The sequence below is a fragment of the Macaca nemestrina genome, chromosome 1, assembly GCF_043159975.1.
Source record: "Macaca nemestrina isolate mMacNem1 chromosome 1, mMacNem.hap1, whole genome shotgun sequence".
Taxonomy (NCBI): domain Eukaryota; kingdom Metazoa; phylum Chordata; class Mammalia; order Primates; family Cercopithecidae; genus Macaca; species Macaca nemestrina.
The window spans coordinates 159,104,581-159,130,130 of NC_092125.1; the positions used below are offsets into that span (position 1 = coordinate 159,104,581).

The window sequence follows — 25,550 nt, forward strand, 5'->3', positions numbered from 1 at the left end:
AGTCCCATCTCTTCATAGCTGCAGCTGTAACTCTTTTGTCAGATCGGGAATATAATAACTACAGCTAAAAAAGCAACAATTGCAATTTGTAGATTGTATAGAAACCCTTGCTAACTCCAGATAATCTTTTCCCACTTAAGAACTTTTACTCTGATAATGGAGTGTATGAGTGTGTCTGTATATGTAGGTGTGGGTGTGAGTGTGCATGTGTAACTGGGCCATGTGCAAATGCTTTGGTTCTCATGTGGATGGAGACAGATTTTAAACTAGTCTTTTCTGGTCTTCCATGGGTTGGAAAGTATGCGCTCTATAGGGTATCTATGAAGCTCACAGCGACTGCCTTCTTTGCTCCCCACCTAGAACGGGGGCCCCTGACAGCCATGTTTATATTAATGAAATATGATCCCATTCCCACTCCAGCTACCCATGCCTTTTGCCATATGGCTTTGCAGTTCTTCCCACTAAAAACCAACTATATTTTTCTTCCTGCTGATGTTGAAGTCAGCTGTGAAACTTGCCAGTGGAATGTTGTCAGAGGATATAACTTGAGCAAAGGCTTTAAATATGCATGTAAACTTGGGCTTGTCCTCTTGAGTTACTAGCCTTTGTCTATGAGAAGAATATACCACAGGTAGTACATTTTTCTATGTAGGTGTCCAAGGAGGGTGAGAGACACAAGGAACAGACCTGAACACAACCTGTAGTTCAGAGTCAAGCTCATCCAAAATGAGCCCACAAACAAGTGAGCAAGAAATTAATGCTTATGATTGCACACCCCTGAATTCTGGGATGGGTTATTATACAGAATTATTATAGCATTATATGACAGATACTTTTCTCCTTGAAACTTAACATTTAAGCTGAGAGACAAAGAGACTATCTATTGGGCACTGGGCCATGTAAATGGCAGAACTAGCTATGAAAGAATGTTGATTTCTTTTTCTCTTTTTCTGACTTACCTTTTTGCTTAATCATTTTGTTTTTGCTTCCTTTTTCATTGAGGTAAAGTTCACACAGCATAGAAATAACCATTTTAAAACTAGCAATTCAGTGGTATTTAGTACATTCACAGTTTTAAGACCATCACTTCTAATTCCAAAATCTTTTCATCAGCCCCAGATAAAACTGGATGACAATTAAGCAGTTACTCCCAATTTCTCCCTCCTACCTATCCCCTGGAAGCAGCCATCTGCTTTTTGTTTTTATACATTTGCCTATTGCTATGGACTGGAGTGTGACCCTCCTCAAATTCATATGTTGAAATCTTAACCTCCCATGTGACTGCATTGGAGAGAAGGCCTTTAAGGAGATAATGAAGGTTAAATGAAGTCATAAATGTAAAGCAAGCCCTGATCCAGTAGAGTTGGTGCCCTTATAAGAAGATGAAGAGACACTAGAGCTCTGCCTGCCGTGTAAGGACAGAGAAAAAAGATGGATTTCTAGAAAACAGGAAGAGAACCCCCACTGGAACCATGCTGAACCTGATCTTGGACTTCCAGCTTTCAGACTGTGGAAGTAAATTTCTGTTGTTTTATGTACCTAGTATATGGTATTTTGTTGTGACAACCTGTTTTATCAACGTGTTCATTGGTTGATGGACATTTGGGTTATTTCCACCTTTTGGTTTTTATAAATATTGCTCTATAAACATTTGAATACAAGTATTTTTTAAGTACCCATTTTCAATTTCAGGGTATATTCCTAGGAATGGAATTTCCTGGGAAATGGATCATAAGGTAATATGGGTCATATGGTAATTCTTAGAACACTGAACTTGTGTTGCTCAGATCCTCAAAGCTGTTTCCTGGTTTCTACACAGGAATTCTTGCTTGGATGCCATAAAATAGCCTCAGAATACTTTTAATAAATCCCTTTTGTTGCTCTAAAATAGACGTGTCTTACTTCAGCTAGGTTAATACTTGATACTTGAAACTAGAGGACCTAGGCTAACAGATAATAAAATTTCTAATTTTTAGTCAAAATGTAAGAGAAATGGGCTGAAAACTCCTCTTTCAAAGTTTTTCAGAGGGGTGATCAAACCCTGTGATAGTAATCAAATCAGTTGACTATCTTGATAAGATTCTGAGATAAGACTTTACTGTGAGATTTGCTTATGTTACCACTCACCTTTGGGACAAAGCAGCATAGGACCTTGCATTTAGAGCATATTCCAATTCGAAACGACTTCTTAAAGCTGCCACATGACTCCGGCCAGGTCCTCCCCGGCTCACCAGGCAATCAGAAGAAGAAGAAGGTGAGAGAGAGCCACTGCTGTTACTTGATGCAGGAGACATCAGCTGAGTGGAGGAGGGGTAATTTTAATTGTTTAATACTTCCAACAGGTGTGAAGACATAACATAAAATACGGATTTAACTTTCTATTCCAAGGTTTCCCATATTTTAATTTCTATTCACTCAGCTTGCTTCTGGCTTTTCCTTTAAGGAAAAAAATCTAATGGCAACATCTGGCTAGCTTAATTTACTTTTTTGACTCAGTTCTGTGCTGAGAGCTGGCCTGTTAAATTTATGCTCATCTTTCTAAAAACAGTAGGCCCAAGTCAGATTCATAAAATATATTTAGAAGGTTATTATTCAATGATCAAAAGATTCTTCACATTTTTCACTATGGCAATAAGATTTATGGCAGAGATCCTTTAAATCATAGCTAAAATTTTTCACTTTAGATGAAATTATTCCCTTCACATAAAATGAATTTACACACTTTTCTAAGAATACATCAATTTTATAAGATGAAAAATGCTTGAATGTGTGGCAAGTGTTTTCCCAGATTGAACAGACCACTCTCTTTGCCACATGATAGTTCTTCAGATGTTTAAAAACACCTGTTGGACTTGGCTGGGTGCGGTGGCTCATGCCTGTAATCCCAGCACTTTGGGAGGCTGAGGCGAGCGGATCACAAGGTCAAGAGATAGAGACCATCCTGGCCAACATGGTGAAACCCAGTTTCTAATAAAAATACAAAAATTAGCTGGGCGTGGTGGTGCACGCCTGTAGTCCCAGCTACTCAGGAGGCTGAGGCAGGAAAATTGCTTGAACCTGGGAGTTGGAGTTTGTGGTGATCTGAGATTGCGCCACTGCACTCCAGCCTGGTGACAGAGTGAGATTCCATCTAAGAAAAAGAAAGAAAGAAAGAAAGAAAGAAAGAAAGAAAGAAAGAAAGAAAGAAAGAAAGAAAGAAAGAAAGAAAGAAAGAAAGGAAGGAAGGAAGGAAGGAAGGAAGGAAGGAAGGAAGGAAGGAAGGAAGGAAGGAAGGAAGGAAGGAAGGAAGGGAAGGAAGGAAGGAAGGAAGGAAGGAAGGAAGGAAGGAAGGAAGGAAGGAAGGAAGGAAGGAAGGAAGGAAGGAAAGAAAGAAAGAAAGAAAGAAAGAAAGAAAGAAAGAAAGAAAGAAAGAAAGAAAGAAAGAAAGAAGGAAAAGGAAGAAAGGAAGGAAGGAAGAAAGAAAAAACAAACAAAAAAACCTGTTGGACTCATCCTAATTTCCTCTTTTCTGTGATAAGCGTCACTAATTCCTTCAACTGGTTTTCATGTTACATGATTTTCAACTTATTCAGCACTCAAATCTCTCTCTCCTAAAATGTGTATCCCGTTTAAATAGTTGAAATTATTCTTTTAAAAGGTTCAGGGTCACAACTGGGTACCACTTGGCCATTTCAGAACAAGAATAATCATATCTTTTATTTTACTACAAGGTAGTCACTTTGTATTCTAACTCCCAATGAGCTTATTCTCCTCTAGCATTCATGATGCTCCTAAGCCATGTCTCTACCATTTGATACTTTTATTATTTTTTCTTTAGCTCTGCTGCAGGACATTGTATTTATACGTATTCCTGTTAAAATTATTCTTGTTAGACATGTCCTGTTACTTCATCCTCCAAGATCTAGAGTCTTGCTTTCAAATATTTTCTGTCCTTCTTAACTTGATTATATCTGCACATGGGATGAGTAGCTCCCTCTTGGCCTTGATCTAAACCATTGACTGAAAAGTTGAAGAATAGAGAGGATAAATTCTTATGAAACTGCACAAGTCAAGCCTCTTTAGGCTGACTCTGGTCCATTAATTAGTGCAACTCAGTCCAGCAAACTGTCTTAGCATATAGCTCATTCATCTTCTCCCTTGGGGAGAGATTATAAATAAGAGGCTTGATCAATATATTACAATAAGACAAACTAGTTTAGTAGATCCTATCATGGTTCTTGTTTCTGGAATCCACCTCCAGATGTGTCTATCCCATTAGGCTCAAAGCAAACTTGCTCAAACTCTAAGTTTCAAAATGAGAGGATATTTTAAATTCAAGTCTTGAAGGTGTCTCTTAATATCCAAGGCTTCTGGCAGATGCTTTTGTCCACAGGGGCTGCTGAAACCCCACCAAATATGTGACTACTTCTCCCCACTTTGTGTAAGTCCCAGGACTGAAGAACAGAAGGGAAAGAGGACCTTAGGTCTAAACACTGAAGCTTCTTTCTACACAAAAGTTTTCTTTGGAAATTCCAGCAAAGAATCATGAGACAGAGACACTCACTGCAGGCTGTAACTGTGAATCCTTTTCCAATAGACTAGGTCCAATGACTCTTAGTTGAGTTTTTTTTTTTTTGTTTTTTGCTTTTTGTTTTTTGGTTTTTTAGAAAAAACCCTACTTTTCTTGATGGTTCCACTTTGAGACTTAGTGGTGCAATCTCAGGTTGATGCTATTTCTCTCTATTCTTGCCCCTTCCCTGCATATGCAGATGCATATGTCATCCTGTATGTGTGATGTATGTCTTCCTCCACCAGTAGCACTTATTTGCATTTGAGAATATATTATTTTTGAATTAGTGTGAATGTTTCAGCTCCCTCACCTATTTTGAAATGCATCTCTTGACCAGGTGTATAGAAAATTAAGGCAATTATAGAGAAAATTAAAGCAAACAGCTTTAATAAGGAAAGAAAATTCCATTAGCCTGATTACCAACATATATCACATTAAGCAACATATATGTGGTGTGAAAGCAATGCCCCTAATTAATGAACATATTTTATTGATAATTCTTCTTTTCGCATTGAATGTAAATGAACAATGTCTTACACATCTCTGTATGAAGAAACTTTTGCATAAAATTGATTAAATAATTACCTTCTAATGTATTTGTTATACTTTCCAATTTTCACTCATCAATTTTTTAAGCTGAGCATGACTGTGTCCATTTGCCTGCCCTATTATTTGTTGGAAGGGCTTCAACTCACTCTGATTTTGCCTTTATCCCTGTAGGCACAGCTAATTCTGCTCCACCCTAGGAATTTAATGAATAGGGTAAACATGGATGGAGTTATGGGTCCTCATACTAACTTTCCATAAGTACCATCTCACCTACATTCCCTGACAGGCTTGGATATTCAGGGCTTTTTTATGGACATATTTCAGAAGCTAAAGTTTTTACCTCAATGTTGCAGAGACACTCTTCTAACTTCGTGACAACTTCAGAAAACTCGGGTCTTCCCTGTAAATAGAAAAAAGAACTTTTTTTTTCCCTTAAGAATAAAAGGAAGGAGACTCTCTTTGGATTTTAAAGTTGGGTATTAGCATTTGTAAAGAATGAGATTAACAATAAAGTATATTTTTATTTAAAATACACTTTTATTGAAGTGTTAATTGAATGTTCATTTGCTGTTCATGGAGGGATGTTGAGTCTCCCTCTGATAAGAGTTTTAAGTCAGAATTTGCAACTACATTCAGATAATGAAATAGTGGAAAAGCTTTAATTAGCTTTGCATGTTTTTAAATGGCAGGTTTCCTCTTCAAAATGAAAGAATAATAGTGAATACCAAAAACTATTAACTATCTCAGTGCCTTGTAATATACTGCACACTATGTATAAAAAGAACTGCTAAAGTAGATTTATAATGAACTTCACTTTTGAAAAGATCATCTCAGATTCAAAACTAAGATGATGATAGAAACCTCAGGACTATGCCTTACTTTAGGGTTTAAGATTAGCTTTTTATCTTCAGACAGTGCCATTAAAGATATTGCCCATTATTAACCTCTGTGTCAGATGAGTTTGGTTAAAAAAAGTTTATTCCAAATATATTTCAAGCTTTGTTCCAGTTGCAAGAGATAAAAATGTTTATTGGAAAAATTCTTGGAATTTTAGAAAATGTTGACCTCTTTTGAGAAAATTATTTGTCTTCTTTCGTCAGATCCTAAAACCATACATCCTATCATTTCTCCCTTTATGAAACTTTCACTGCCAGGAGGGGGAGAGCCCAATTTAACATTCAGGAGTAGTAACCAACTAATTTAGATTCTTAGTAGAACAATTTCTCCCTTACTATCTAGCCTACCCCTGAGAACATTGCTTCCCTTATAAGCTGTTTCCTCTCACATACTCCTTGTATCTCTAGGTTGGTGGGGGCAGTGGGAGCAGTGGGAGCAGTGGGAGCAGTAGGGTGAACAAAATCCTGTGTCTTCCTTGCTGTCACTGCTACTTCCAAATGGTTTCTCTTCTAAACACCACCAGCTTGTCAGGCTACATGACCAGCTTGTCAGGCTATACCACCAGAGTCTAGCTACACCCCCTCATTCTTTGGGGATTTAAAAAACTGGCTGACTTCATATTCTCTATCACTACTCTTTGTACTTTTATTATCCATGCAAATGATCATTAAAATAGCCTGACCTCTGGGTTCCTTTGTCTACTCTTCTCCAATGAGCTTGTCCTCCAAACTCCTTTAGTCACTCAGCCCCTTAGTTATACCCTAGACCCTGTCATGACCAATGCCTGCACCCCTCCATGCTCTTTAACCTCTCAATCTTTATCAGACAACTCTCTGAGCTGTCTCCTTTCTTTCTAGCTCACTTTTTCTAGAAACCCGACTCCAACAATCTTGGATCACACTGGTAATTGGAAGCCATTTTACCACTTAAAACAAAACAAAACAAAACAAGAGCTTTATATTACGAGCATTTCCAAATATGTCCTAAAGTAGATACCCTTCTATCTACCTACCTACCCATCTGTCGATCTTTTTCCTTACTTGTTGTTTTGCTCATTTCATCATCTTTTCACTGTCACTCACTTTCCCTTTACCTATCTTACATTTCATCAACATTTATCATTAGATTCACTTCCAACTATCACTCTCTTGCACACATCCTCAACTCTCTGGCTTCATCTTGCATTTTGTACACTACTGAAAGAATCCTAACCTTTATTGAATCAATTCTGCCTGTCTCATTTCAAAATCTTGACCCTCTAACCTCCCATAGACTGTCAGTACTGCTCAGAGAGCCTATTACATATTTCTAGCCCATTAACTCTCTCATTCTCCAGATGACTATTTTGTACCTTCTCTCTCCTCAAACCTCTAGCTCCCACTACTACATTGACCTACTCGCCTATGACCTACATAATTTGCCCTCACTTTTTTTTCTATGGATGAACTTCGCCTAATTCTGAGGCCAACTCCTTCACTTGTGTGCTCCAGCAATAATTCTCTCATCTGGTTTTTTTTTTTTTTTTTGCATCGTTCATGTTCCTTCTTTATTGTTTAATCTCCACCAGCATACAGACATACTATACATTCTCCTATCTTAAAAGCAAACAGCAAAATAAAACCCTTAACCTCTCTTCTTCAAGCTACTGTTTCATTGCTGTTTACCTTTACAGCAAAAATGTTCTAGAGTTATCTAAATTTGTGGTCCTAATTCCCCTTCTTCCATTTGCAATCCATCCTAATCAAGCTTTCTCCTACAACACTGCTGAAACTGCCCTTGCCAAGGTTACAAAGATCTCCTCGTTGCTAAATTCAATGGTTACATCTCAGTGGTCATCTCACTTGGCATAGCATTGAATACAAGCAACAATTCCTTTGTCCCTGAAACACGTTTTTCAATTGGCTTTGAGGACACCATTTTCTTATTTTTTTTTCTGTGCTCATTGGCTTCTTCTTAGCCTCCCTTTTTGGTTTCAACTCTCTTTCTTATCTTTAAGCTTTTCATCACCCCAAGACTCAGTCTTTGAGTCTCTTTACTCTTTAGAATTAATTTGTTGAGGAGCTAATTCAGCCTCATGCCTTTTAAAAAACAACTCCCAGCTGGCCGGTTAGCTCAGTTGGTTAGAGCATGGTGCTGATAAAAAACAACTCCCAGATTTCTATCTCTAGCCCAGTACTTTCTCCTGAACTCTAAACTCATACATGCAATTAATTATATCTATAGCTTTTCCCATTTCAGTAAATGGAAACTCCATCCTTCTACTTGCAGAGGCAACAACAACAAAAAAAAGTGATGATCTTTGACTACTCTCTTTATCATTCTTGCCTCTAATATACCAGCAAATTATATTGATCTTACCAGTCAGAATCTGAATGATCAAGTAACTTATATTAGATCAACCCTCCTACAGAAAACAACTAGAAACTCTGGACAAAATGTAAACGACAGCCACCTGAAGGCACTGGAAAGTTAATAAAAGCAAGTAGATCCTGGAGGAGAGTAAGTCACTTAGAAGAAAGGAACTAGTATGTTTCCCACCTCTCTCTCTCTCTCTCTCTCTCTCTCTCTCTCTCTCTCGCATTTAGCCTGAGGGTAGACCACTTCTGCATTTTAGGAAACAGTTAAAATTCTGATGGTTTGCTTGTTTGAAGGACCAGAGGACAGAATTCAGGGCAACTGGAGTGTATTATTTATTGTTTTGTAACAAATTACCATAAACCTAGTGATTTAAAACAATGTTCATTTATTATCTGTTTCCATCGGTAAGGAGTACAGTATAGATTAGCCGGGTTCTTTGCTCAGAGATTCACTAGGCTGAAATCAGGGAGTCAGCAGGAACTGTGATTCTCATCTGAGGCTCAAGGCCTCTTTTCAGCTCATCGGTTGTTGGCAGAACTCATTTCTTTGTGGTTGTATGACACATGTCTGTTTTCTTGCCATCTGTTGCCCAGAAATGACTCTCAAATTCTAGAGGATACCTACAGCTGCTTGCCACATAGGCAGTTCACAACATGGCTGTTTGCTTTTTTCCTGACTGGCAAGGGCACATGCTTGACTTCCTACTCTGTGACCAGCTGTAAAACGTATTCTGCTTTTGAAGGGCTCACCCAATTAGGTCAGACCCACTTGGGATAATCTTCCTTTGGTTATATGATGAAACATAATCATGGGAGTAATATCTCATCATATTCACAGGTTCTGCCCACACTGAAGGGGAGGGTGTTCTACATGGCATGTACACCAGGGGAAAGGAATCTTACAGGCCATCTTAGAATCCTGCTTATTACAAATAGGCAGTAGCAAATGAGAGAGGATCCTGGTAAAAGCCCTGGAATCTATGTGTAAATTATACCTAAATCTCTGGTTGGCCCCTGAACCACACATGCATGAGGCACACTAACCAGTCAGGTAGGGCTAAAATAAATGAACTGAGATTAGATCTGCTGCCCCATGCAGGGCATTGTTCTTACTGTTTTCTCAGACTGGAATTATCTAATGCTTATTCTCTGCCCATGGAAATTCACTGCACTCTGCAAAGCCCAACTCACAAGCTACATCCTTCTTAAAGCATCCACATTATTCCACAACATAATTATTCACTTGCGTCTAGATTTACTTCATTTCTCCTTGTGTTATAGATAAGTATTTACATGTCTATCACTAGCTAGAAAGTGCTTTGATGCAATGGTTTATTTACTCTTAGACACCTAGCACATTCCATCAGAGAGGTTAAATGAGCTCAAATTTGTTAAATTAAATTGCATCATTATGATTAAAAAAAATCATCTGGAATATGCTTATCTCTCTCATCCTGGTCTACACCACATCATCTCTTGCTTATATTACTACAATTGTCTCCTATTTTTGCTACTTCTGTTCTTTGCTTATCTAATAGTATGTTCCCAAACCAGTAGTTAAAATGATTATTTAAAAATGTACATCGGACCAAGTAATGCCACTCACTATAGCCTCCAATTATTTCCCATGTTATCTGGGTTAAAATCCTACATCTTTGCGTTCATCTCTAAGGTATACAACAACCTGCTCCTATGATTCTGTGCCCTATTCTTCCTCTTACACACTCCACTCTGGCCACACCAACTTCCTCATGCCCTCAGAACTTTGCATTGGGTTCTCTCCACCCTGACACACTAATGCCTTCACCTTCTCCAGCTTATTGTTCAAATGTTGTTTTATCAGAGAGATTTTCCTTGTTCGCCGTATTTAGAGCCCTCAAGCCAATATGATCTTCTCCTTTTCTTGTTTTATTTATTCTATAGCACTTATCACCACATGACTGAATACATATTTTATATTATTTGTTTATTATTTATGTCCTTTTATAGGAAGTACACTTCCCAAAGGCAGGGTCTTGTCAGCCCCTGCTCTATGCCCAGTACTCTGAGAGTGCCTAGCATGCAGAAGGTGATCTACAAATGCTTGTTGAATAAATAATAGAATTAATCATTTTATGTCTTTTTCAACATTTTATTTTGTTCTTAAACTATCTTATAGGTAGAGGGTTTTATTATAATTTGCTCCTTTTTTTTTTTAATCAACCAGTGAAGGCATTATAAATGAATTGTCTTTTTTGAACATAAAATTCAAATGATGTTAAATATTTCTCTGGGGAGTTGAAAAAGCTTAAAAATAATGGTAAAATTTAACATTTAGTAAACACTTAGAGTACCCATTTAACTCTTATAATACTCTGTACTGTAGGAATTTATTATTATTTCTATTTTACGCAAAAAACAAAAAGAGACATTTTTTTCTAAGATAATATAGTCACTAAAAACAGAGCTGAATTCAAAGCTAAGTAGAGCTTGTGAGTTTAATCTTGACTTCATACTCACTCCCTAGGTGTGGCATTTAAATCTATAAGGAGTAAGAATTTAGTTATACTCATGTAAAACTCAGTGCCTGAGATGAGCTTTGCATACTAGAAGAAACACTGGATTGAAAGTTAAGACTTGGTTAAAAAACTACCAGCTATGTGATTTACGATGGTTTACTAACAATCCTGAGCTGTTTCTTTAGTCTCTAATTGGGCTGCAGAATTAAGAGAACTAAGTAAGATAATGTTTGGTGAAAGCACTACAAACTATATATTGTTTTGCAAAGTAACTTAATTTTTTCAAAATACTAATAAATATGCCGTGGATGTGAGCTCTCTGAATTTATAGTCAAATGCTTTAACATTTTGGTTTAAATTCTATGCAAATTAAGGAATGTAGTTGTTTACCTGGCATCTTAAGAGAACACCAAGATGCTTATTGAACAGTAGAAATTGCCAAAATGCCTCATGAGCTGTATGTACTAAAATAATGCATAGTAAATGCCAACATTATGATATACATTGCCGTCTACTTTCCTTTCAGGTGGATGGCTGGTACTCTTCGCCATCATGTTGCAGTTGGTGGCAGCTTGCCCTGAGTCATGTGTGGTGTGCACCAAAGATGTAACCCTCTGTCACCAGCTAACCTATATAGTAGGTAATAAAACTAATAACTCTACAAAGCAGTGCTCAGTGTACCTGGGAAATTGGTTGCCGTACCTTTCATTGTACTGACTGTTCTCTGGGCTCAGCTTAAAAGAGGTAACCCTTTAATGAGTAAGCTTCAAACAATGACTAAAGAGACTGGTAATATTTTGTTTTCCTGTTCCTGATGGTCTCAATCAAAACTATTTAAAGACCTTCAGAAGTAATTGAGATATTTTGCTATTGCAAAAGAATATCACCATTTTATCCAGCTACACACTTAACAAATATATCACTTTAATTATATTTTTGTACATACTTTGTGCAGATTTGAACCCTACCACCAGCTGGAAGAAATATAAATGAATCAGAAACCTGAACTGCAATCGTTCAGCATTAGTAAGATTAAGTGATGTACCAGTGAAACAGATTATTATCAAAGTGCGTCTCATTTTGAAAGTCTGGTCTTTTTTTATTGGTGGTAAATGAGCTGTAGAAATGCTAACAAGATACACTGCCTGTATTCATTACATATTGCTTGCTTAAGTCAACAATTTAATAAGACACCTTATTAACAAATTTGAGGAGAATGTGATTTACATCCTGATATCCAAGAAGAGATAAACAAGCTATAAGCTCTGCCAATGGAAAATTTCCATAAACAAGCTTGAGTTACGACAGAGTGGAAGAGGATAATTTCTTCCATTTCTAAAATTCCATGACTCTGATAATTAGGAAGTAGATGTTGTCACCATCCTTGACAGGAGAGAGAAGGTTTCAAGGATAGTTGACGTGTATATTGTTTCTAATCAGTATTGAAAATGCTTTAACACTAAACTCTCACCATCTAATATGGATTTCTTGACTTCACTACATTTATTTTTCCTGATCAGAGATAGTTGATGTCTGTAAGAAACAAATATTTATCATCTACATTGTTGCACCTCTATATCATTCATCCTTCTCATTTACAGAACACCACATTTGTGAAGTTAGATTTCATAATTACAGAGAACAAAATGGATGAATTGGTAGTTGGCTTTCTTTTCTAGACCTAGACAAGAAGTAATTGATAGAAATAATAGCCTGCTCATTCAGAGTCAGCAAATCCCTAAAGGACTGAGAACCCATGAAAACAAACCTCCTTCATCCCGTATCAAAAACAATGACGAGAGGAACAAAATGCCGAACTGGCCAGAATGAATAGCATTCAAATAATCAATCATAAATGCTGAAAAAATTACCAGGATTTAAGCTTGCTTGTGCTGCAGGGATGAGAACAATTCTTTCAAAAGAAGGCACTCTGAGAATCTTTTGTCTTTTACATATTTTTTAATCTCTTTGTTTCTGCGATGCAGTCTGAATTTCCTAAGGGATTTGTGATTTGCTTCCCTGTGGTTGACTGTTCTAATATCACCTGCAGACCTCCCAGTGACAATGGACTCCTCTATCCTTATGACACTGTCATTTGCAGTCAAAACAATTTTAGCATGATAAAGATGTGTTACAATAACTCCTGATTATAATACATCTTTATTGAGTTAAAATGCTTTGATTTCTAATGACAGAGCAGTGATAGCTCTGAGGTGATTATGGTGAAGGGATTTAACAGTTGGAAGCCCTGAGTACCACCTGTCATCACATGATGGACTTCATTGGAGGGAACAGATATTAGACAGGACGCCAAGATGGCCCAGACTATAATGAGAACCCCACTGACAGACACTTGGGTTGTCTGGAGTGAATATATATCCTTACCAAGTTGCCAACTTTTAGCCTGGGGCTAAAAAGCAGAAACCAGTGCTCCTTCTCACTCTCCCCACCCCAACATGCACCTTTATGTTTGGGAGAAAAGATGATTGACTTCACAGCATAAATATAAATTGCTATAGAACACTGACTAGGGGGATCAGACACAGGCTCAGCTCTTAGTTGACTCTGTACTGGATCTGCAGGGCTAGATCAGGCCGGTACACAGCCTTGGAGGGAGGGCCTGAAAAGACACCTTCAAAATAACATCCATGAAGATAATCTGAAACAATGAATTAACTTTGACATCTAAAGTAACAGATGGGTTTATGTTTCTCAAACAAACATGTCACAGTAGCAAAGAATATAAAAATCCATCATTTTGATATATAGCCAGCTTCCCCTTAAATTTAGAAATCAGAAAATCATTTTCATGTTGTGTACTGTTTACTGTTTTTACCCAGGTGATAAGATTGCTTAGAGGATATTGATTCTCTGCTCTCCACCATACCCCCGCCCTCCCACTCATGTGTATCCTGCATCTAGTCTGTGCTTTTTTGCCCACAGCAGCCCCTATGACCACGAGGGTTTTAATCATCACTGATGGATATCTGTCCTCTATTGAGAGCACCAACCTGTCTCTCTTGTTTAATCTTGCCCTGCTCTCTCTGAGCAGAAATGGTATCGAGGATGTTCAGGAAGATGCCCTAGATGGCCTTACGATGTTGCGGACTTTGTTGCTGGAGCACAACCAAATATCCAGCTCTTCGCTCACTGATCACACCTTCAGCAAGCTTCACAGCCTGCAGGTGCTGGTGCTGAGCAATAATGCTCTCCGCACCCTACGAGGGTCTTGGTTCCGAAACACAAGGGGCCTGACCCGGCTCCAGCTGGATGGGAATCAGATCACTAATCTCACAGACAGTTCTTTTGGAGGCACGAATCTCCACAGTCTCAGGCATCTGGATTTATCCAACAATTTTATTTCCTACATTGGGAAAGATGCCTTCCGGCCCCTGCCTCAACTACAGGAAGTGGACCTTTCGCGAAATAGGTTAGCCCACATGCCGGATGTTTTTACTCCACTGAAGCAGTTAATCCATCTGAGCTTAGATAAGAACCAGTGGAGCTGCACTTGTGATCTCCATCCCCTTGCTCGGTTTTTAAGAAACTACATTAAGTCTTCTGCTCACACGCTCAGGAATGCCAAGGACCTAAATTGTCAGCCATCTACCGCAGCTGTGGCAGCTGCACAGAGTGTGCTGAGGCTGTCTGAGACCAACTGTGATCCCAAAGCTCCCAACTTCACTCTGGTTCTAAAGGACAGAAGTCCCCTCCTCCCAGGACAAGATGTGGCCCTGCTGACTGTCCTTGGCTTTGCAGGTATGCCGGGGAGAAGTGTGCCCTCCTCTTTTCTCTTCACTTGTCCATATTTTTGCAGCATGCTAAGTGATGCTTATCTCAGACACTTGGGGAAATTTGCCAAGCTCATCGAAAGGAGAGGTTGCCAGTAGATGGGGGAGGATATTAGCTGATTTAGCACAAGTTGCAAGAATTTCCTGTTTCAAGGAAGCTGTCTAAAATAGAGGAAAGGGCCCTGGACCAGAATTCAAGAGCTCCAGTCCTGGTATAACTAGCACTGTGATCTTGAACAGGTTAACTTGCTATTTAGACTTTAATTTCCTTGTGTGTAATACAAGAATAACATTTACATTTCATCAACCATCCTTTCACCAAAGAGTACTGGTGCATTTGTTATGACACTAGGTGATAGATATTTAAAAACTGATGGGACATAGACTCTTTCCGCAAGGCACTTACATTTGTGTGCTTCTCCATGGCACATAGTAAGAGTCAGCGGACTTTCACAGATGCACAAAAGGATGCTACTATGGCAATCACATATATCTCAGTCTGCAGTGTTTATATGGCACAGTAGTTAAATAAATGAGCTGTGTAGTTGGATTACCTAGGTTTGAATTCTGGCTCTGCTATTGGCTGTGTGACTTTGAACACATTATCTAACTTCTCTGTGCCTTGGTTTTCCTCCTGTTGGGGGGATTTGAATTCTTCTAAAATTTCTATTTGTCCAACTCTATGTAAACTTTGCCCATACTTCCCCAGACCAACTAAGGGGAGGATAATATGCAATTCTTTTTTTTTTTTTTTTTTTTTTGAGACTGAGTCTCACTGTGTCTCCCAGGCTGGAGTGCAGTGGCGTGATCTCGGCTCACTGCAAGCTCCGCCTCCCGGGTTCACGCCATTCTCCCGCCTCAGCCTCCCAAGTAGCTGAGACTACAGGCGCCCGCCACCACGCCCGGCTAGTTTTTTGTATTTTTAGTAGAGACGGGGTTTCACCATGTTAGCCAGGATAGTCTCGATCTCCTGACCTCGTGATCCACCCGCCTCGGCCTCCCAAAGTGCTGGGATTACAGGCTTGAGCCACCGCGCCCGGCCGGATAATATGCAATTCTTTATATTTTTTTGTAATTTAAAATTTATTAAACTATGCGTCAGCTATCATTGCATCTCACTGGATGAATAACATAAAATGGCACTTAGTGTCATTAGTTGAAGACCAAAGATGCATGAGATTTCTTAAGTTATCTAGCTCAATCTGTGTGTTTTCCCCTATGCTCTCAGTGCATGGTGAAATCCTCTGCACCTGTGGGTAACCATGGTGATGAGGGGGCAGGGAGAGAAAGAGAGAGAGACCAGAGACAAACAAATGGCATCCAAGACTGACGTATTTTAAATATGTGCTATAAGTCATTATTCTATAACAGTTATCTAGTGAATTGATTGATTGTATTTTTACTTCCTGACAATTACACTTTTAATCAGGATCGATGGAGACCAGCATCAGGTATAGACAATGGAACTACCATCAGCAGTAATCAAATTCACTCGGAAGGAAATTCAAATGTTAGGAAGATAAATTCTTTTAAAAACCATGTAACTATGTCAGTAATTGTATGTACTAAGAAGTAATTTGCCATAAAAGACATAAGTGACAGGGCAGCAGACAGGTTTCCCTTAAATGTGCTTCTTAGAACACTAGCACTGGTGGATAATTAATAGATATTCCAATAAAAACACACAGATGCACATATAGGCAATAGATGGTGGGGTTCAAATAGGTTTAAAAGGTACTAAGTTAAGCAAAGTGAAACAGGTGTACTCACTGCAGCACTTCTCGTAACCTTTCATTTTCTAATGAGCACTATACATTTCTAAGAGGAAGGTGTGATATGGAGCATTTCTTGAACTTATTTGGCCATGATCCCTTTTTTTCATAGAGGATTTCATTGAATTTGTGTTCTAGAGGACATCGTTTTGGAAATATTATAATAGAGCAATTTTTAATATCTTCTAGTTACCTTTTATACCTGTTTTCAGAAATATATATTCAGAAATATATTTAGCTACATTAACGGTTCTTTTTTTGTATTGAGACGAATACAAATTCTAGGAGATTCCAAAGGTTTTGTCAAAGTGAGAGGGAGCTTAATATACGTGAGTAAATTCTGATAAATTATAAATATGATTACATATATGTTAGGTTTTGGTGTGTGAAATTATCATGCTAATATATCTTTCATCAAATAATTGTTAAATTATAGTGCTTTGAGAAGAGATTCTTCTTTAAAAAGACTCTGATTTTTAATGTTAATTTGCTCCATTAAGATTCCACTCTTTCTGAAGTACACATGGGGCGAGTTATCTATACTTCTAGATTGTAGGAAAAACACTTAGAACTATAATTTTGCCTATGAGTCCATTTTCTTCTTCAGCTATATCTAAGTCATAAAAATTCAAAGGAATATAAATAGCTAAATTTAAAACTAATAAATGGTTATTTGGCATCAAACACTAATATCTTGACACGTATGCTATGAACTGGTAGATAAAAAGTTTTTATGAAGCTGTAACGTGTTTCTAATGTTTCAATAAGAACTTATCATTAATTTTCCCTTTTTCTCTTGCCAACTCAGAAAGATTGTTAGAATACTTTTTAAAAATAGAAACAATGCCCATGGCAAAGAAAATTCAAACAGCTTCTTAATAGCACGTTCCACCTGCCTACAAGCTTCATTTGCTGCTTTTGCTTTCTACGCTAATGGAAAGTGACCATACCTGACTGGTAATGGGATACAGATATATACCTAGCATCAACAGCAGGGGAGTGAGTGAGTCCCTGCCATTCAGACACAATTAGAGGAGAAACTGTATCCTATAATCAGATTATGTTTACTCTCATTTCAATGGCTGATTCTTGTCTTCAAGAACACTTAGCCCTTTTGTTCCTTCATTATTTGGCCCACTAACTGCACCAGTCATATAAAATATCATCCTAATGATTGATTTTTGGATTTTTTTTCCTGATAGGTGAGTCTTTCAGGAACCAATAGAGCAATGCAAAACCTAAACAATGGTAGCTCAGTAATCATAATCATAATCATAAATCGCAATGAACGCTCATTGAACTCTACTATATCAAAGCACTGTGTTAAACATGTCACATATATTATTCAATCCCTGGATAGTATCAGTTATCCTTATTTGTGAAAGGAGAAAAAATAATTGTTAGAGAAATTAGAAAATACCAAGAAAAGTGTCAGAACATAGATTTGAATCTTGAGTTTTCTTACCCATATAAGTTAAGGAGTGGTGCCAGTTTTTAATTTTTTAGTATGTTCTTTAACATGTTAAATCCAAAATCATTGCTTGGGATAATTCAAACTCTAGAATCTGTCAATGAAAGGATTATTATTTACATAATTTTGCTACAACTTTTAAAAATGTACCTTAGATTGCTTCAATATGTTAAGAGCACTTTCCAAGAGTGTATTGTTGGCAAATGAATTAAAATAGATTTAAGAGCTCAAGATATGGTAAACTATACAATGGTTTGAGGGTTTTACCAGAAACTGCTATTCTCTGTGTTCTTCATGTTTAACACACACACACAAAAGAAACAATCATGACCTGATACCTTCTCTTTTTATTTAAGTTTAAAAAATATGTTTTCATTAATATAGTCTCCAGGGGATAAAATTGGGCATAGCATAGCCAGTCAGACAATCTGGAATGTTGTCTTCATTTCCAGAAAAGGGCACCGTCCTCAGGCAACGTGGGTTTAGGACACAGATCTCTTTACTCAATCTGTACTGACACCATGTCTTCCTAATCACATCCTGAGGATTTATAAGATTAGATTACCAGTGATTTCATTATCAGAATTCATAAACAGAATCCCTTCTGTTGATTTAAGAATATATAATAAATATTTCTGCCTCCTTTGCCTCAGAGTAGTGGACACTGGGGATAGAATGTTGAACAGGACTAAAAGGATGTGTTGCCTCACAGTGCTTAATTGTAGCAGAGGAGGACAGTCTGTGAACAAGCAAATGAATGAATAAACACAATAATACACTTCATAAGTGTGAAGAAACAAGGGAAATCACTGTGATAGATAATGAGGGTATGACTCAGGGACATTGGTTTGAACATTTAGGTGGTTGAGGATGCCATTTGTCAAGATAGGAAAAAGTGAAATAGAAACAGATTAGAGTCAGCATCTGGGCTCGAGAAACACTGGATCTTGCAATTTTATTCAGAGGACAAACTACATAGAACATGAAATGACAGTACCAGGCAGTCTTAGATGAGATGTCATTGATTCTATTATGAGAGTTCGTAAAAGGAGGTGCCATAGACAGAAAAAATGTTACTGCAGGGACTGTTTTATCTTAAATGAATTTCAGTTCATGAAACAGCCCTTTTTCCTACCAAAGAGATTCCAGATGGTGTTGTTTCTTATAATCTTTAATATGTATAAAGATCCAAATTGGAAAGCAGAACATTGTCAATGGTAGCCTCTGTCTGAACTGATATTTTCCAAATGGTGAAGGACTTCCTACCCATTCTGATATCTTTCAAGCCATTAACCTTTATGTTTGTGGTTTTTACATTTGATGATTTATATGTTTCTTCCCAAGATGTTATCTTTTAATGGTCTCTCTATTTGTCATAGGAGCTGTTGGTCTCACTTGCCTAGGTTTAGTTGTATTTAACTGGAAACTCCAACAAGGCAAAGCAAATGAACACACATCAGAAAACCTTTGTTGCAGAACCTTCGACGAACCTCTGTGTGCTCATGGGGCAAGAAATTACCACACTAAGGGATACTGTAACTGCCACTTAACTCAGGAAAACGAGATAAAGGTCATGTCCATTGTGGGGTCCAGAAAGGAAATGCCACTTTTACGGGAAAATAGTCATCAAGCAACATCGGCCTCTGAGTCCACAACCCTTGACGGATCATTTAGAAACCTGAAAAAGAAAGACCATGGGGTAGGCAGCACTTTATTTTGCCAGGATGGTAGATTGCTGCATTCAAGGTGTTCACAGTCTCCTGGAAATACGACAGCTTTTAATGAAGCAGGCTTACTTACAACATATAATTCAAGGAAAGTTCAAAAGCTAAGGAATCTTGAGTCTGGAGAAGTCCTGCCTCAAACTCTGCCACACCATATAATAAGAACAGAAGGTGAGTTTGTCTTGTTTTAGAAAATCCCACTCCGTTTAATGCTTTTTGAAGGAGGGAGCCTCCCTCCTTTAATTTCCTCAATAGGAAATGCTATAAAAATCACTGTAGCACTAGTCTATTCCTTTTCTAAAAATATTGTGTGTGTGTGTGTGTGTGCATGCGCGCATGTGTGTATGTGTGTGTGTTTAGGCTGAGATGGAGATGAAGTGTTCTTACTTTTAGGAGCTGAGATTGCATCTCCTGACTGCTAAAAGTAAATTTTGAGGCCCAACACCTAACAATGTTAAAAAAAGAAAAAAGTAGCCTTTTAAATAGCAAGAGTGCTGTTAAGATCTATGGGATGGCTAATATCAGCTTTTATTCCAACATCCTTCGAGCTCTAATGCCAATTCTGCAGTAAGCAACCTTCCCAGAGCATGACATGTTAGAAGAATGGGCCCTCTAATGCTAGTGATTCATTTCAGGAATGATGTCAAGAAACATACTTTGCTTGCTGAGCTGTCAGGGATGATAACTTCCCAGTCCAGGCAAAGTCAGGACTTAATTCATCGTCCCATGCTGGGAGCCAAGTGAATCTGGCCGTGACATCTACCCACTGTACATGGGCGATGTCAATATTTAGGTGGAGGCAATGAATTAAATGTCTTCCTTTTTCTTCCTGAATAGTAAGGCTATGCATTCAGGCTCAGCAGTGAAAATGTTGACAGCTGCTCTGTAAAGAGGTTCCTGTCATTTATTTGAATTGGTTTACAACAAGCAGAGCTTTCTCTAAGAATATGAATGACAGAGGTGCTGTATCAAGAAATTCTTACCACAGGGGTCTGGCCCTAAGGATGCATTTTGGGGTGACTGGACAAGAATAAAGCCATATGTTATTTCACATATGTTATAAGGTAGGATGTGAGTTTATTCCATTGCATTCCCACACTCCAGTTCTTAACAGCGTCTGGGGGTTGATGATTTCACACAAGACAGGGATGGCTGAGGAAAGCAGCATACGCCATAGAAACTGGGTCAGATTGACTTTATTTTACAAAGAAATAAGCACTTACCCTTTCACTAGAATCATACCTTAGGCAGATGCTCCATTTCATCTTTTAACTTTGTCCAATGCCTGAACTTCTCTGTGAGAAACTCTTATAACTGAAGGGGTATGGTCTCTTAACCATTTAAAACCCAGTATGTTGTTTTCACACTGAGAACACTGGTTTGTCAGATTAGCATGAACATTTGTAAGAAATACCTGAAATGCTGCTCCATGCCAGGCATTGTACCAGAACTAGAGAGGGTAGGTATATGAGGAGAAAACAGCCAAAAAATTGCCACTCTGATTATGCCTTCTGACTTAGAAAAAGAATAATGGACTTTCCAGGGTAGAGGGGGCTTTAGATCTAGACTAATAGTTCTTAATGTTTATCTCTGAGTCACAGAACTCTCTGAGACTCTGACAAAGGCTACAGATTCTTTCCCCGGCATAATTTGTATACTTACATAAAGCTCCCATCTAGTCCAACCCTTCTAATACACAGAGAGCAAGTAGCTTCTCCAAGGTCACCTAGAATGTTGACGGCAGATCTTAGATTGGAATTAGATGCTAGTCTGGGACTTAGTTCACCTCTTGGGGAAAAGTGGAGATGGAGTGTCCCCACCCTTAGGAGTTGCGAGTACATCTCCTGTCTACTAAAAGTTAATTTTGAGGCCTAACACCTAACAATGTTAAAAACGAAAAAGAAAAAAAGCCTTTTAAATAGCAATAGTGCTGTTAAGATGTTTTGCAGTTAAGATGTTTTGCAGTTAAGATTTCCTTTTTTATCATGGAATAAAAAACTACTTCCTCTGGATGAAAAAATTTCATGAAACAATAGAAAGTATCTAATAAATAATTTTAAATTTTAGATGTATTGTAGTTAATAGGGTCGTTTAATGTCAGATAGACTTGGGGAAGTCATTCCCCAAGCATGGGGACTAGGGGAAAGCATTCAATTTCTTTAAAGCTCATTCCTTCATCTGCAAAAGTTATAAGACAGTAGGATATGTCCAATGGATCATGTCTCTTGTGAATATTAAAAGAGATGATGAATGTACAATATGAGCACAATGCCTAGCTCATAGCATGTGCTCTATTAATGGTATTACTATTATTTTTGTCATTAATATTATTTAACGTGTAAAAGGAGATTATAGGCAGACATTAAGGAGAAGCCAGTACAAGTTTCCTTCTTCTATATGTGCCTATAGGGCTGTAGAGATGTCTATCTCGGAACAGTAAAAGGAAGCTTCCTTTTTGAACAGTTCATCATGTACTGTTTTCTTTCAGTGAATGAAAGATTGTAACATTAAGAGGAATTTGCAGGCAGACATTTAAAAGAAACTAGCAGAATAAGTTATAAGATTAATAAGATTAAATATTATATTAATCTGTACCATTTTAAAAGTCCCAGGCAAAGACTGCTGCCACACAAACCGGGCTATATTTCAAAATAACTATTTATTTAACAAATATTTAATGAACATTTTATTAAGTTATGGGAAATAAAACAGATATGATCTCTGCTTTCATTGAGTCAATAGTATTGCAAGTATTTCCCTTTCGTTGTTCAGGTTATTATCTGAAACCTGAATCTTACTCAATATTGCACCCATATTTTGCCCAATATTTAAGTTGCAAATGGGAAATAAATTCAGGAAAAAATTACCATAGCCACTTAAAAAGGATTTAGATATTATTCACATTTAAAGCTAACCTAACCAACAACTAAAGATATATGACCATAAATAACATTTCTATTTCCAACTCCACAACTTTTAAGTCAGCATCACAACTGACTGCAGTGTGACCATAAAGAGTGTCATTCAAAACATATGGAACTGACAAATGTCCTTTGAAGGTTTGGTTAAAAATTAGGAAATATTCAAGAATTGCAATTATCAGAGAAGTCAGTTTTATACTTCTCACAAGCTTTCTAAGTATCTGTTTGGTTGGGGTAATAAAACTCTGCTAAGTGCTAAATTCTTGCATTTATTGTTCCACAGATATCAGCAGTGACACATTTAGAAGAAGATATGCAATACCCACTTCAGCCTTGGCAGGAGAAAGTCTTGAGAAGCATTTAACAAATGAATCATGGCAGCCTCCAATAGAAAAAGAAGATAATGGCTTACAACCTCATAGGCAGAGACATTTTATTACAAGCTCATCATCCAAGCCTTGTGAGCCTGAGGAACACTATGTACAAAAGATTGTACGAAAACATAGATCAAAATATGATGATCCTTGCGGACTGTTAAAACAGAGCAGACCTAGACATTTTCAGCCAAACAATTCTCTTATCTGTAAATATGTGCCCTGTGATCAATTTGAAGATTACATGAAAGAAAAGCCAAATCGTAGACAACACTCAAAGCCTGAGAAAGAGCAAATTCAAATTAACAGCGCAATAGAAAAATTTCTTACGAGTGAGGACAACATAGATTTATCAGGATTATCAACAAAAATCAAGAAAGCATATTCCCCAAAGAGGGTTAGTGTCCATGATCCTGATTTAGTAGAAATAAATAGGTCAATGATGTCACCCAAAACATCAACCCCTTGGAAACGACAGAAAAATCAAAGTAACCAGCTGACTAAGTTGGGTGTCAAAAACTGTAGCAACCCTGGGGAGAGAAACAAAGGAGAAAAATGGTTTACTAATTCACAGGTTCTGAGAAGGAAGAGAACCCTTCAGCCTGACCTCAGAGGGAAAATTAAAGGACGAAACTTAAAGACAAAATTAAATTTACATCCTTTTAGAAAAGTCAGAGTCCATCCAGAAAAATCCTTGTCAGGTCTCCCAAAGCAATGCAAGCAAGTATTGTTGCCTCCTAAGAAATTATCCAAAACTTCTGAGACAAAAGCCAAAATAAATACTGTGTCTTCTGCAGATTTTCTTCAACAGTCAGAGAGTAGCAACTATGTTAGACTCACTTCAAAGCGGCTGCCTCTGAAACATGCCTCAAAGCAGACCCCATATTACCAACGAAACACTAAACGTGCCCCGCTGCTCAGTGCTAACAACTTGTCTGTAGTCAACCAGAGCTCTATAGAAAGCAACTGTTATTCAGCTGGCCACATTCCTGATGGAAACACATCAAAATTGCCTCAGCCTACACCCACTGATGCTGAGCACAGGCACTCACATTCTCAATTCTCAACTGAACAAATGGAAGGTGCAACTCAGCTTGAATCAAAAGTGCTTAGTTATTTACCAACTACTTGGGAAAATACAGGAAGTGATGTTTTACCATTCCAGCATTCCACGGGGGCTACTGACCAACGGACAACGGAGTCCACTGAGCACATGGGACAGAATGTATCAAAGACCAGCGAGCTAAATCAGTTTTCTTTGTCCCCGAGGAATCAAACACAACTTTTAGATGCTCACAAGACTGACAGCTACAACAAGGAATACACTTTAGATCAAAATGAAGCCTTACAACACAGAGAGGAAAATTCAACTCATACACAACTTGGAGATAAAGAAAAAACATTAATGACAAAACCCCAAATACCACATCAAATTGTGGAAAATTGTATTACGGATAAGGAAGAAAATGATGTAGAAAAAAAACTTTCAAAAACAGATACTTGTAATTCCTCTCTCATTCCCCAAACACGATCCAAGAACAACCTATCATTTATGAAGACAAATTCAATTCCATACCAAAATAGAATAGAACTTCCCAAGGATATCAGTACTTCTCCTGTTAGTAGTCAAGCCATTTGGCACCTAACCAATAGTAGCGAAAAAGGAATTGACAGCACAAATGCATTGCCCAGAAATGACGGCACTGAAGCACTAGAGATAAAAATAGTAGGGAAAGAAGAGAAAAATATGCTTGATGAAAGCAAGACAGATTCTAGTATGTTAATTCAGATCACACAAATGACCTTAAAAGGCACCACAAAAGAAAGGCAGCAAACTTGGGAAAATGGAACAAGTGTAAAACATGTATTATATGATGCAAGCTCTGCCGAGGAGACCATTACAGCTAAAGATTTAACTATCACAAGTTCCCATGAAACCCAAAATAGAATACTTTGCAGTGAAGTAGATCCTGAAATTAACAGTAATATGCATAATTTTAGAGAATTTCAAAATATTCAACCAGATAAAGATAGTGCCTACAAAGAAGGCGCAATGACAGTGGAGACACATGAAGCACTTTCCTTCTTACCAGGGTTAAAAGACAGTTTTGAGGCAGAAAATGAAGTGTTTTTAGTTCCTAGAAGAATAAATGAAGCTGAAAGCTCTGCTCCAAAACCTGCACTGTATCCAACATCTGCTGAATATGCTACTACATCACCTTTAGAAGCAGAATAAAGTGAAGAAAATAACTCAAATAGTAATTATTTTCTACTTTAGCTTTCTTCAAGAGGACACACAAACACCCCTTAGCCTTTGCATGCATTACAAATGCATCATTTTGGAGGATAACGATGTCCTCAGTAGCTCTTTGTTATCAATAAAATAAAACCACAGAGTTGAATATATGACAAAAATCAAAGATAGAGTCATAGGATATGTCTGACACAATTAACTGAGTATGCTTCTCTAAGGAATGAAAAACCAAGTAAGAAAAGTTTGGCCAAGTCTTGCAAAAGCAAGCAAACAGTGAAAAAGCAAAAAAAACAAAAGCCTCAAAAAAATGAAAGACTACATAAGAAGAGTATTTGAGCAGATTTACATTTGATGTTTATTTTATGTAAATTATTATACACATCTCAATTAGTG

The 25,550-nt window shown here is 37.7% G+C and overlaps 2 protein-coding genes across 11 annotated transcripts in view; one reads left to right on the forward strand and one right to left on the reverse strand.

The window, feature by feature from the left end:
- Positions 1-25,550, reverse strand: part of LOC105482649 (TNNI3 interacting kinase) — a 290,377-nt gene that overhangs the window by 50,122 nt on the left and 214,705 nt on the right. For 8 of the 9 annotated variants that reach the window (XR_011619824.1, XR_011619823.1, XR_011619819.1 and 5 more), the window contains 2 exons: positions 5,439-5,498; positions 2,128-2,297 (listed from right to left, as the gene is read on the reverse strand). The exons of the other annotated variant lie outside the window; for it this stretch is intronic. Coding sequence is in view for 5 of the 8 variants with exons in the window: in XM_071091117.1 (XP_070947218.1) it covers positions 2,128-2,297; positions 5,439-5,498 (230 nt within the window). In the remaining 3 variants the exon portion in view is untranslated. The remainder of the gene's footprint in view (positions 1-2,127; positions 2,298-5,438; positions 5,499-25,550) is intronic. 9 annotated transcript variants of the gene reach the window in all.
- LOC105482647 (leucine rich repeat containing 53) lies at positions 11,399-25,478 on the forward strand. 2 transcript variants are annotated; one of them, XM_071091113.1, is made up of 4 exons: positions 11,399-11,490; positions 13,794-14,609; positions 19,264-19,779; positions 22,813-25,478. In XM_071091113.1, exons 1-4 carry the CDS (start codon positions 11,403-11,405, stop codon positions 25,137-25,139), a joined length of 3,747 nt encoding a protein of 1,248 aa, XP_070947214.1. In that variant the 5' UTR covers positions 11,399-11,402; the 3' UTR covers positions 25,140-25,478. The 2 variants fall into 2 exon arrangements, with proteins under 2 accessions (XP_070947214.1, XP_070947210.1); XM_071091109.1 differs by lacking the exon at positions 11,399-11,490 and having other exon boundaries at positions 13,615-14,609.

What these genes read in the sequence shown, in the direction of transcription:
- LOC105482647 (XM_071091113.1), top strand. Translation starts at nt 11,403, where the DNA reads ATGTTGCAGTTGGTGGCAGCTTGCCCTGAGTCATGTGTGGTGTGCACC. An exon ending in CCAGCTAACCTATATAGTAG is followed by an intron (nt 11,491 to 13,793) that starts GTAATAAAACTA and finishes TTTTGCCCACAG; the next exon opens with CAGCCCCTATGACCACGAGG. An exon ending in CCATATAATAAGAACAGAAG is followed by an intron (nt 19,780 to 22,812) that starts GTGAGTTTGTCT and finishes ATTGTTCCACAG; the next exon opens with ATATCAGCAGTGACACATTT.